The sequence below is a fragment of the Lampetra planeri genome, chromosome 32 (genome assembly GCF_965212315.1).
Source record: "Lampetra planeri chromosome 32, kcLamPlan1.2.h2, whole genome shotgun sequence".
Lineage (NCBI taxonomy): Eukaryota > Metazoa > Chordata > Hyperoartia > Petromyzontiformes > Petromyzontidae > Lampetra > Lampetra planeri.
In genome coordinates, this window is record NC_136138.1 from 12,481,198 (window position 1) to 12,494,838 (window position 13,641).

At 40.3% G+C, this 13,641-nt stretch overlaps 1 protein-coding gene across 1 annotated transcript in view; it reads right to left on the reverse strand.

Annotated features, from left to right (window-relative positions):
* LOC144729494 (actin nucleation-promoting factor WASL-like) overlaps positions 1-13,641 on the reverse strand; it is a 42,587-nt gene that overhangs the window by 16,149 nt on the left and 12,797 nt on the right. Inside the window, 4 exon segments of the mRNA XM_078609829.1 lie at positions 638-688; positions 1,771-1,867; positions 4,210-4,299; positions 12,104-12,235. Coding sequence (XP_078465955.1) covers positions 638-688; positions 1,771-1,867; positions 4,210-4,299; positions 12,104-12,235 — 370 coding nt within the window.

Genomic DNA, 13,641 nt, shown 5'->3' on the forward strand with positions numbered 1-13,641 from the left:
CAGCAGAGCAACATCTTAATTAGGAAAGATGCCAGAAGAAACACCACGACAATGTCTTCTGGCTTCTCTTCAAAAGGTCACACTTAACCAGCACATTCCTGTGTTCCATTAGAGCAGTTTAATGTGTCAGTCATCTGACATGTGCTACTTATATTTCACTCTCAGAGTTGGTCGAATCCAAATTAAGTGAAAAAAAAAATTCAAGGTGGCTGTCTGATAGAGGTGGAACAATAATGTCACCATTCGTTCCACCTAGTGATTAGATGAATTACAGCAATTTAAAGCAACAATTAAATCAAATCATCTGTTTTTTATAACATTGTAGTGAATGTTGCAGTGGTCTTGAGCCCATTGCATTCACATTAACATTTATTTATTTTAATTTTATATTCGATTCAATGCATGCTTAATTACATGATAAATCGATACTGATATCAATGGATCAATCTATCATTCCATTTTACTGTCTGGCATTAAAAACGGTGCTGGCTCATTCTAATGTGGGTATTAGCTACCCAAGTGATACAGCCAACTTCGAGGGATGGATGAGTAAAGAATCCACATGTTTGGCTAATCTTAGCAAAGATCAAGGCAATCGTAGAGAAGACGCACCACTTAAACCCATCACCAGGCTTACCTGTGGAGTCACGCCGTGAAATAGGTGGCGTTGGGTCATTACGTTTTCGTTCTATTTAAAACAATAACATGAAAGTAATATATACTGTACACAAGCAAATGAAAAAAAATCAATGCAAAAAATCTCAGCAATGATTATTTTCATTGTCTTTAGTCACAAAAAACAGTAATATGATATATTCACATTGAGTAATGGAAGGTCATTTAATAATTTGAGCAAGTAATTTTTATCAACAGAAATTTTTTTCATACAGTGAGCTTGCACATTTTTATTTTTAACTCATCTATATTCCCGCATTGTATTTTATTGCATTATTGTTTTGTGCCTTTGATATGAAATGAAGTAGCATTTGATTTACAATCAGGTACAACACCTCCATTTAAGCTGCACAGGGCTTAGATTGAATAAGTAAGGTTGGTTACTGCGTCTATATTCATGCACTTAATATCAGGGCAATATTAACAAGTGTGAGGCCATCATCAGCTCAGAAATATCCACTGCTGAATGAAAGCATTCCCAGGCCAATACCATTCCACGTGGTCTTTCGATGATGCTACTACCATCCATCTCATGCCTGGGCATTATCGTTTCACATTACTCCATGTCCATGGTGATAATCCTTGAGGGAGTCATTTCTGCTTTGGCTACTATTCCATCAGCAGCCTTGACCATTGACCATCATCCCTTAAAGCGATGTATTGTCTTTATTAAGCCCACTTATGTGGTCCATCATAAAAACGACTTTAGGCACATAAAATGTAATGTCTGAAAGTGTGATTTTTTCCCCAGCCTCTTTGATCTGTATCTGCAGTTACATCATTGTAATTTTTTATCAGTCTCTCATATCCCCCCCATAGTGCTATTACAGATGCCAGCCATTTCACTCATTTACACCCCGTTACGTCATTCAGAACACATTTAGCTTGCACTTGAGTCAACAAGTAGCTCAAGAATAATGAAAAGTGTTTCGCTTATAAAATGTTATATGGCAGCAATGACTATTTTTAATAAGGCACGGTCTGCAATGTTTTATGTGCCACCTACTCTAATCTGCTCAGACCACGTAAACGTCCACCGCTGACTTGTCAACATGAGCACCTCCATCCCCAACTTGACAACAAAAGTGCACTCACCGCTCTTCTGGTGCCTGAGTCGAAGCTTATCCTCCACGGCATCACGGAAGGTCTTTGCCTCCTTCTCGTTGCAGAAGTTAAGCCCCACCTGGCATTTCTGATAGAGAAAATAGACAAATGCTTTGGAGGTGTAATACTGCGTGAAATGATTGAGCCAGCACCGCCGATCCTGGATTCAAACCCAGGCAACCGTGCACAGTTAAACTAGATTTTCAAGTGTATCAAGATGGAGATCTTAGCCGAATCACCAACAAGAGCTCAAACAATTCGTCTTGTAAAAATGCATTTCTGTATTTACAAATATTGGTAGTTTACCTTTGAGAGATAAAAATTCATTGCTGAATTATTGAAATGTGGTGAAGAACTGTTTAACACGTAGGCTTTTGCGACCAATATCATCCATACAGGTTTTTTTTGGGTGAGATCGCATAAATATATAACTGTGTCGTTTTACCCGCCACCATCCGACACAGCCAATTTGTAAGGTTTGTCATGAGAAAACCCTGCATTATGATGAAGAACTGGCTGTTGGGTAAGAATGGCACTTTCAAGCAACTCCCACTGACAAAGAAATGATCAGTCTATAATTTTAATGGTAGGTTTATTTGAACAGTGAGAGACAGAATAACAACAACAAAATCCAGAAAAACGCATGTCAAAATTTTTAGGAATTGATTTGCATTTTTATGAGGGAATAAGTATTTGACCCCTCTGCAAAACATGACTTAGTACTTGGTGGCAAAACCCTTGTTGGCAATCACAGAGGTCAGACGTTTCTTGTAGTTGGCCACCAGGTTTGCACACATCTCAGGAGGGATTGTCCCAATCCTCTTTGCAGATCTTCTCCAAGTCATTCAGGTTTCGAGGCTGACGTTTGGCAACTCGAACCTTCAGCTCCCTCCAAAGATTTTCTATGGGATTAAGGTCTGGAGACTGGCTAGGCCACTCCAGGACGTTAATGTGCTTCTTCTTGAGCCACTCCTTTGTTGCCTTGGCCGTGTGTTTTGGGTCATTGTCATGCTGGAATACCCATCCACGACCCATTTTCAATGTCCTGGCTGAGGGAAGGAGGTTCTCACCCAAGATTTGATGGTACATGGCCCCGTCCATCGTCCCTTTGATATGGTGAAGTTGTCCTGTCCCCTTAGCAGAAAACACCCCCAAACCATAATGTTTCCACCTCCATGTTTGACGGTGGGGATGGTGTTCTTGGGGACATAGGCAGCATTCCTCCTCCTCCAAATACGGCGAGTTGAGTTGATGCTAAAGAGCTCCATTTTGGTCTCATCTGACCACAACACTTTCACCCAGTTGTCCTCTGAATCATTCAGATGTTCATTGGCAAACTTCAGACCGACATGTACATGTGCTTTCTTGAGCAGGGGGACCTTGCGGGCGTGCAGGATTTCAGTCCTTCACGGCATAATGTGTTAAACTGTTTTCTTGGTGACTATGGTCCCAGCTGCCTTGAAATCATAGACAAGATCCTCCCGTGTAGTTCTGGGCCGATTCCTCACCGTTCTCATGATCATTGCAACGCCACGAGGTGAGATCGTGCATGGAGCCCCAGGCCGAGGGAGATTGACAGTTCTTTTGTTTCTTCCATTTGAGAATAATCGCACCAACTGTTGTCACCTTCTCACCAAGCTGCTTGGCGATGGTCTTGTAGCCCATTCCAGCCTTGTGAAGGTCTACAATCTTGTCCCTGACATCCTTGGAGAGCTCTTTGGTCTTGGCCATTGTGGAGAGTTTGGAATCTGATTGATTGCTTCTGTGAACAGGGGTCTTTTATACAGGTAACAAGCTGAGATTAGGAGCACTCCATTTAAGAGTGTGCTCATAATCTCAGCTCATTACTTGTATAAAAGACACCTGGGAGCCAGAAATCTTTCTGATTGAGAGGGGGACAAATACTTATTTCCCTCATTAAAATGCAAATCAATTTATAAAATTTTTGACATGCGTTTTTCTGGATTTTGCTGTTCAAATAAACCTACCATTAAAATTATAGACTGATCATTTCTTTGTCAGTGGGCAAACGTACAAAATCAGCAGGGGATCAAATACGTTTTTCCCTCACTGTAGCTGTGCAAGTATCCAACTTCCAGTCACACCCTGGCATGATATGCAGCTCTGCTAACAATCAGTAATATGGAAGGCCTTTCTTGAATGTACCTCTTGACAGAACTATCCCCACAAGTACAGTTGGTAATAAAAACCAAATAGTTGAAGGAAAATATAATATTCAGGCTCTGCAGCTATTTTATGTGTTTTTCAGTAAATAAGCCAACATGAATTGTCTAATATAAAAACGTGGAATTATGGCCACTAGCTCAGAGCTGTGCGGTTTCCCACATTTGCTTTAATGAGAACACATTTAAACTGTTTAACTTTATGGGTAAAGATGGCGCTCATTGACCGAGCAAGTTTTGCACCTACGTCGCCAAGAAAGGTGTGGAAGAAAGGGCGTGGTAGCTTGTACTCAAACTTATTGTAGAGTTCCTGCTCGTAGCACAGATGCCCTGTGTCCTGCAGAGACACGAAGCAGACACGCAGTTTTTGCACAATGCAGAAAGTTCGTATATGTCACATATGTGCTACACAGTCTGGACAATAAAATGTGTTGGCAAAGGGTGCAAAATGCATTTCCCAGAGTGCATATTAAAAAAACAATTTTTTTTACCAGGTAAGGACCAACGAGCTATTAAGCTCTTTTTAAGAAGCGACCTGGCCACAAATGATAGCTCAACAAAGTAGTTTATCATGTGGTAATGTATAGCAGCCAGAGAAAAATTCACACAACCACAGGGAAACATGCAAACTCCAATAATACGACCTCCTGTATACCAGGCGAGGTAGTTTACATCTCGCCACCGTGGCAGCCTATATGGATTGTATATGGAAGTAAGAGGCTATTGCCATTTACAGCCAACTTTTAGAGTACTAGACCCCTTGGGACTGCGATGAAAATGTTATCGACCTCCACAGCAACCAGTAATCTATTTGTAAATTTATAAATGCAAAAGTGTTGTAATCCAGATAACTAACCTGAAGTATAAGCGTAGATCTACCAGTGTAGACCCTATTTTATAAGCCCTCTCAATACAAAAATGTTAGCCTTTCATAGACCCTCTCAAGTTGATCCCTATTAACTCATGTATTCTACCTGCGTTCTTCCTTACTGCTTTGTATATAGGGTTGCAAGTTAGTGTAACTGTTAACCACTTATAAGCTGCAAGTACAACCAATGTCTGCACTGTTTAAAATGCATGCATAAATTAGGTGTTGTGACATCCATAAGGGAGGAGAAACGTTGGCCCCAAGAAGTAAACGAATATCAGCATGTGAACAAGAGATTATTAACTGGTCTCATGGTGGCATATACACTACGAACAGCTTCCTCTTAAAGCATGCAACACATTCTTGACACATTCTTTAGAAGCCGGTTTTGGAGACAAGACAGTTGTCTCAATGAGGTAGTTACATTCCGAGCATAGCTGGGCTGCTGAGCGTTCTTCTACATTCACAGCATTGCTAGAGACCTTTATGCATGCTGCCATTTACTGTGGGTCCTGCTGCCGCCTGGGGGCCACTATTTTTTAAGTGTGTATAATAAAAATGAAAGTCTAAATTTGCATCACCAAAGAGATTGTAAAATGCAGACAAGTGGGTTTTTTTGATGGGTGTGATTAGAACATGCCACACTGCTAGGCCTTCTAATAATGTATGAAAATTACAATAAAGTCACACAAGGCGAGACACAGTATGTTGACACCGGTCCACAGCTTGCATTGTACCAATATTACTAAAATTATGCACTCTCAGAAGGCCACGTGGTTGATGGAAAGTGTAAAAAATAATTATATTCTTAATGTTGAGGAACAAATACATGGAGATATATTATCCACTTATTTATCATGGTAAAAACAACTTTTTGAAGGGTGTCTCTTCATTTATTAGGAGCACTTTTTGAAATTACAGAACATGGCAAATACATATTGCTCAATCAAAAGGGGGAAAAAATGACATAATTAGCTATTTGTTAATAACAGGTATGTCACGACAGTTAAGAAATGTGTAAATATATTGTACTTCTTTCACACCATATGTAGCCAACCGTGCTAAATGGGGAGTACAGGGAAATAAGAATAATTTAACTGGAGAAATTAGGAATGGAAGAAAAAATATTACTGAAAATCAAAATAAAGAGTTCACCATGGCCAATGAGTTGCAGCCACCAAACCTTAATCTTTGGTTCTTTCGGTAAAGTCCCGTAGGTAGAAAAATAATAGATCACAACTGCTGAAGTAGGCGATAGATTTGCCGTGGCACGAGGTTATATAGGCCTCGGTAGTAGGGGGGGGGGAAAGAGAAGGGGGGGGAGGAGGCGGGGCAGAAAGTGGACCTTGCAGCAGCACCCGGGTCACCAAACCTCCCCAGCTCTCAACTCTAACAGGCCCTGCAGCTGTTGCAGTTCACATCCACCCTCCTAGGTCGACCCTCACAGCACTGTTCCATGAATTCAGGTCTTCCCATTGCTCGCAGACCTTGTAGTGCGACTCCAATGCCTGTCTGGGTAAGTCACCCTCATCCATCCTGCACCCCTGCCCCCATCAACATCAAGCTCCTAATACAAACTTTAAAAAAATGCTTTTCTGTAACATTTTTTATAAATTGTAATTCCTTACACTATCTTGCCATTAAGGTACCTACACTCAATCCCCAAATATTATAGAACACAATAGGATACGCATGACAAATGTAAATTTTGTAGCGACGTTTTCATTGGACCACTATGCAAATGTACCAAGCGGTAGGTGCAGACAGCTATACAAAAGCTTGATAAACGGACTGTTTAAGTCAAATATACGAGGCACACACAAGCACACAGGATGCATAACATTTATGAAATCATTACACAATGGAGTTAAACACTACTGGACAAAGAGAAATTGCCCAATGTTTTGGAAAAAACGACCTTTAACTAGGTTACCTGAAATTGCTCAATAAGGTTTCTTAGTACATTAAAAAATACGGTTTCCATACAATTGACATAAGACATGCCATTGCTGCACAAAGCACACTGGTTAATTAAACATGCCATTGCTACAGAAAGTACACTGGTTAATTCTAGTTTGGTTTGAGAAACAAAAAATACAGGGCTCTTGTTGTAAACTCCGTGGACCAGGTGGTCCACAGTGAGTTTGAAGATTTGTTGTAAAGGAAAACAATCCTTTAAAATTACTGTGGGGTGACTGCCGTACTTTGTATTACAGCATCACTGCAGCGAGTCCGACAGTTACGTTAGTGTTTGGAGATGTAAAAATTGGCGATGGCGATTATTGCTACAAAATGTATTGTGCTGTCGTGGTAGACTTCAGTTTATGAAATAATAACAAGTAAACCCGTAAAAACAAAGTTTTTCACTATAAATCCTTTATATGCGTGGCGGCTAGAATCTTCTCGTCCTCTGGCTTGAGATGGCTGCCACCTATGGGTCAGATGATTGTCTGCCAGTATTAAGCAATTGGTAATTAAATATTTAATTTGTTTTCCCTAAACAGTGTAAAATTTTGCACGGTCCTAAGCAAGCAAGCAAACTTAATATAAAGGATTTAAAAATAGATTCGCCTGTGGAGAACGCGGGGATCGATCCCGCGACCTTTGGCATGGGAAGCAAGGGCGCTACCCACTGCGCTACTCTGCCACGGCCTGTGGAGGTGTCACGCTCTGGGCTCCTACACTGTGACGTTCAGCCAAAGCCATGAATGAGTTCTATTTGAATAAATGTAAAATAACAATTTTTTGCCTAAAAAGTGTAATTTTTTTTTTGTTCACGAACATTAATTGTCTCGCACAACGAGTCTCTGTGGAAAATGTCAGCTCGATTGGATCACGGGAAGTGGGTTAAAAAACGACCGAAAAATTTGCACGGTCGTAAGCAAGCAAGCAAGCACGCAAGCAAGCAAGCAAGCGAACTTAATATAAAGGATTTAAAAATATAAATGTCCATCAAGTAGGAATATAATAACATTCTAGATTTGAAGCTTTCGCGACTGCAAGGATTCATATTCTTAGGTTTTTTCGGTAAAGTCACGTAGGTAAAAAATTAAAATTAATAAAAAATAAAAATAAAATAAAAAATCACAACGTTTCGGCGGCAACACAAGCTTCCGTCTTCAGGTGGAACCGTCACAGCACGATAGCTGTATCAAGTAAGAGAAATTCCAAGAAAACAGTCCTTGTATATATACTGGTTGAGGGTGGAAGGAGCCAAGGTAGGCCCCTGGATATTATTATTGTGAGGTTCGGTGCGGCTGAAGCACGCTGCTAGGAATGAGCCTTTGTTGTGTAGACTGGTTGAACTCGGAGGTTCCAAGAGTTGTTAAGGTGCGGCTGATGTAAAGGTGCGTGTAAATGGGACTGAGCCTTTTGTTATGTAGAGGTGGTGCGGCTGAAACCGCTGCTAGGAATGAGTCTTTGTTGTGTAGACTGGTTGAACTCGGGAGGTTCCAAGAGTTGTTAAGGTGCGGCTGATGTAAAGGTGCGTGTAAATGGGACTGAGCCTTTTGTTATGTAGAGGTGGTGCGGCTGAAACCGCTGCTAGGAATGAGTCTTGGTTGTGTAGACTGGTTGAACTGGGAGGTTCTAAGAGTTGTTAAGGTGCGGCTGATGTAAAGGTGCGGCTGCTGTGAATGGGACTGAGCCTTTGTTATGTAGATGAAACAGCACTTTGCTACGTTGCTGGGATTAATTCTAGATTTGCCAAATGTGTGGTAAAACTTAAAGTAAGAAAACCAGTGTGTGAAAAAAGAAGAAACTATACGGTAAATGAAGAATAGTGCCTGTAAAATAAGATGGTCCAAATATGTGTAGTTAAATATTTTTAGCATGGTTAATAACATCTTTCCAATGATTACTAAGTTTGTACCCATCATCACGGTTGAAATTATGTCTGTGTTTGTATATTTGGATGGCTTCGTGTACAAACCTTTGATGGTAGCCAGGAGGTTTGCAGAGCACCTTGGTCTCGGAAAAGACAATTTCATGAGAGCCCACAGCATTGTAGCAATGATCGGCAACGGCGGAAGAATCAGTTTTGCCGTGTTTCAGATCTGACTTGTGCTCGCGGACACGATCAGAGATATGACGTTTCGTTTCTCCAATGTAGCAATCACCGCAACTGCAACTCAGTTTGTAGACTCCAAGTCAGGAATGACATCTTTCACAGTTGGAATTAGATCACGGATTTTATGTACTGTACTGAATCGGACTTGGATCTTATGTTTGTTTAGAATTTTGGAGATCTTTTTGGTCACGCCTGCTATGTATGGCAACGTGATAGTTTTGATCATAGTTTCATGTGGCTGTTTCTGTGTGGTGGGAGAAACAGCTTGGCGGATGGTGCGGTCAGAGTATCCGTTCATCCTGAGGGCCCGATATACATGTCTTAATTCACTGGCCAGGTGGTGTTGGTCAGAAATGCCATGAGCTCTGTGGTATAGCGTTTTGATGAGATAATTATTTTGAGATGGGTGGTGGTGGGAATCAGGTTTCAAATAGGAATCTTTATTAATTTAATTTTAAAAATTTTACCTACGTGACTTTACCGAAAAAACCTAAGAATAAAAATATAATAACATGTTGGTCCATCAGCAAATTCCGTTTCTATATTTTTCAACAGCACTTTACACACTGCACAAGTGCTGGCCCTCAATCTCATCAGCAGACAAATGTTTTTATGTTGCCTCGTATTTATGAGCAAGAGCTCTCCAACTACCCAGGGGCACAGAGTTTTACGATTTTAAATTCTTCCAATGGGAGAAATTATATTAGAGCTACAGATAATATAACATTAAAGCAACTTTATTGTACTACTAAATTACAAATGATCGGATGTGCACCAGTATAGTAGGGGAGTGGAATGAAGTGGAAAATCACAAGTGGCAAGACATTTTAGCAGACTAGTCCTAATCATGGATGTTGCAGTCTCAGTTGCGCAATGCGGAGACTGCATTGCCTGACTGAAGAGCTTATCAAAAGCTACTACTTAAGGCTCAAAAGAAAAAACCACAAAGGCATAGAAACATCCATGGCTAATTAGACACCCGTAAAGTGCAGTTGGTTAAACCTCAGGGCATGCGGATAAATATGCAGTTGCAGAACAAGTCTGGTATTGCTTTGTGGGTATGAACGGTTGAATGCTACAAGCATGTACCGACACTTGTAGCACTCTGAACGCCCATAAGTTAAGGTGTGTTAGTTTTCTCTTCCTTGTCAGGCTGAAAGCCACATTCCTGAATGGCCTATGAGTTCTTATTTAGCCTTTTGCAATCATTGTTTCAATCCAACCCATTTACTCAAGTAGGTGAGAGCATGTTTTAAGTACTAGACTTATATAACATAAGACTTTTTGCATCATGATTTTAAGGTTGGGTAACCATTACTTGGTTTCCAATTCACTATTTTGGTGACATTTTTTACGTTTGAAAATCCAGAAGCAAATACATATTTCCTTCCAAGGAAATGTGACCTACTGGACATACAAAAATGTATATGCCAATTTTATGTAAAAATGAATGCATTTAGAATGCAGCGATGCATTTATAAGATTAAATAATCTGCATGGGATGATATCTATACAATTAAAGACAGCTCTAATGATTACCAATATAAATACAAATGGCACAGAGTAAGGAATGACAGTCGTGGCTGTTAATTATAAGTCACTTCTGGAATAAGGTAAGCCACACAACTTATGGGAATGAACCAATTGATTTTCTTGCTCCTTCAAAGAACCAAGTACATATATTTAACTTTTTCCAAATGGAACGTTTAATATGGTCTGGGACTAACAACGTGATCCACATAATATTTAAATAAACAGATATGAAATGTCATCTTTAGTGCTGGTCCAGAACAGTGCCACAACTCGGTTGAGTTCTCAAAACGTGGTACTGATTTTATAAACTTGCTGGGTTGACTAAACCAGGTTTTGAATTTGAAACATTGAAATCTAACCAAAGCACCACTTGGATATAAGTATTTACATTGGGGAAGTAAACAATTTTACTGTGTAAAATTCACACCTGAAAATTTCATCTTTGATGCAGGCAAACAACAGAACACAGTGCTATGCCAGTGCAACTGCTTTATGTTAAGTGTGATGTTTAATTATGGAGTCATTAATTCAGACTTTGAGCTCTGCTCGTTTTATAAAATGATGCTCATACCATATACAAACCAGACAAATAACAAGCAATTGGAGGCTAAGACTAAATAATCAAAGACTCGGCATGAATGCCTGAAATGAATGTTATGAATAGCTAGTTTTAACGAGCTACACATCAATATGCATAAAATGTCACCCCGTATTCCAGAAGCAGGTTCAGATGAAAGAGCAAGATGTGCAGGAAGGGAATTTCCTGCAGTGAATAAAAAGAAATGGGTTCTTGGAAAGAGTTAAATGTAATAAATTAAATAATAGAATACGACGTTTCGATTGCAACACACGCATTCGTCATGAGGTAGAAAACAAACCTAGTAAACTTAGAACTGTAATGCAATACAACACAGAGAGTCGGCTAACACAACAGTCAACACCCTACCTGGTTGATTACGTTCTACCAACGATTGCTAAATTTGAGAGAGACAAAACACAGACACGGAGACACACAAGCAGAGAGAGACAACACAGAGAAACACACATATAGACTGTGTTGTATTGCATTATATTTCTAAGTTTACTAGGTTTGTTTTCTACCTGATGACGATTGCTTGTTGCAATCGAAACGTTATATTCTATTATTTAATTTCTTTTCTTTCTACGTAACTTTACCGAAAGAACCAAAGAGTAATTCCTGCAGTCACGAAAGCTTCAAATCAAGTTAAATTTAAATCAGATTTTTTTAAAGCAAATTTAACACGTAAGCTTTCACGACCAATGTTATCATTCATAATACATTTTTGGGGAACATTGCGCAAGCACAATGCCAATGTACTGTACACTCTTCTCCACCCGACACAGCCAAATAAATCAAGTTGCCACTTGTACAAACATGTACATTTGTATTGCTTCAACACACCGGTATGTTGAAGAGCTATCGACAAAATTTTATAATTAGGCACGATATTCCCCTGGTACTTACAAACATCAATAAACTATTTGTAGCATTAAACTCCTGTAGTGAAAGTTACTTCCAATCCTGGGCCTTAAATAGGTGTTCACTTGTGGGGGGTGTGCTAATTTTATCACATCACATACAGAACTCAAGAGACCAGAATAGTCTAATTTGCAAGAGACACCTAGACCACCAAAATGACAAGTACTCACCCTCATTTCATACACACGGATGAAATAGGACCTCCTGGGGTTGTCTTTGACAAAGCAGGCCACCCCGCAGTGCCTCTTCTGCCACACCCCATTCTCCGAAAAGAAGACCTGCACCACCGCCGTCGCCATGCTCTGCAGATGCACACGGACACAACGCACACACACACATACACAGGGAAAGGTGATGCAAAAGTACACTGCACTGCATGCAAGACCTAAAATTATTTATATACTTGGTATTTTTACCATGTTTAGAAGGCAATGCTATCACAAAGGCGCATAAAACACTTGAAAGGATGGCAGCCAATGGTCAAGGATTGGAAAGCATTCTAGAGATGTTCAGAGATGGAGCGTTGAAATCAGCTCGCGTACAGGTGCTCGGTGGATTTGTACGACGCCGGACCATGAGCGATTGCAATGGTTTGGTGAGGACCTCAGCAGTGTTTGTATTAAATTTGAGCATATCCACAATTAGTCGAGACTACAATGCAGTCGAGTAAAAACAAAGCATTATTCTATTTTGAAATATCGTTGGGCTAGTGGCCTTGGATTCTGAAAGTTTCAGAATAATTACTCTAACCATGTACCACCATTATAACACATTAAATGTAGGCCATTAAGCCACAGCTGTAGACATTTGAACGTCGCGTGACCGTGTCAGACATTTTGCATGCAGTACTAGGATAGATCACAAGTTAAATAGAAAATGCTAATTTCACAGCTGAAATTTCTATTTGACTGTTGAAACATTGTGGTTGGAAAACACGTAGAGCAGAATAAAGTACACACTTTACTTTCCATTTGCAATGTGGATAGCTGCAAGTCTAAAAGGTGAAATGTATAAGCCACTAAATAGCATTTGCAGCAATAGAAAAGTACCCAGTGGAAAGGCCGAGATGGAAGAATGTCTTTACCACAAGCCTCCACTTCGGGTCGGTCCCACACAGGGGACCTCAACAAAGGGTACCGCTCACGGCACTTACAAAGATGCTGGCTCTGGAGCATGCGACCATCAGGGCTCATGCCTTGGTTCTGCTGTTGGCCCTCCTCCCCATAGCAGGATTCAGAGTGAATTGCCAGGGTTATCCCAGAGTAGCCATCTCATGTATGAGACCAGGCATCTGATTTCCTGGGTGGAAGCCAATGTGGCCCACAATTCAGACAGGCACATTTATATATTTATATATCCTGAGGGTCCTAAACACCAGGGCAGAATGGCTGAACAGAGCAGGAGTGGGCACTCCACTAGGATATGTTTCTACACATTACCAAGGATTGGGGTCCTGGCTCAGGATTCATTCACATGCAGTGTCAACAGGTTGAGGCTTTTCAGCTCATGAGATCCAGACCAAGTTGTGGAGTCAGTGGATATATTTGCCCAAAATATCACAAATGAACCCTAAAAACAAATTAAATTGAGAATGTTCTGTCGTGTAAAACTCGATCCCAGCCATTTTTCATCGCATAAACACATCATCAAATTGTAGTGACAATGTTCAACTGTCAAACCAACCTATAGTATTACAGATGACAATTTT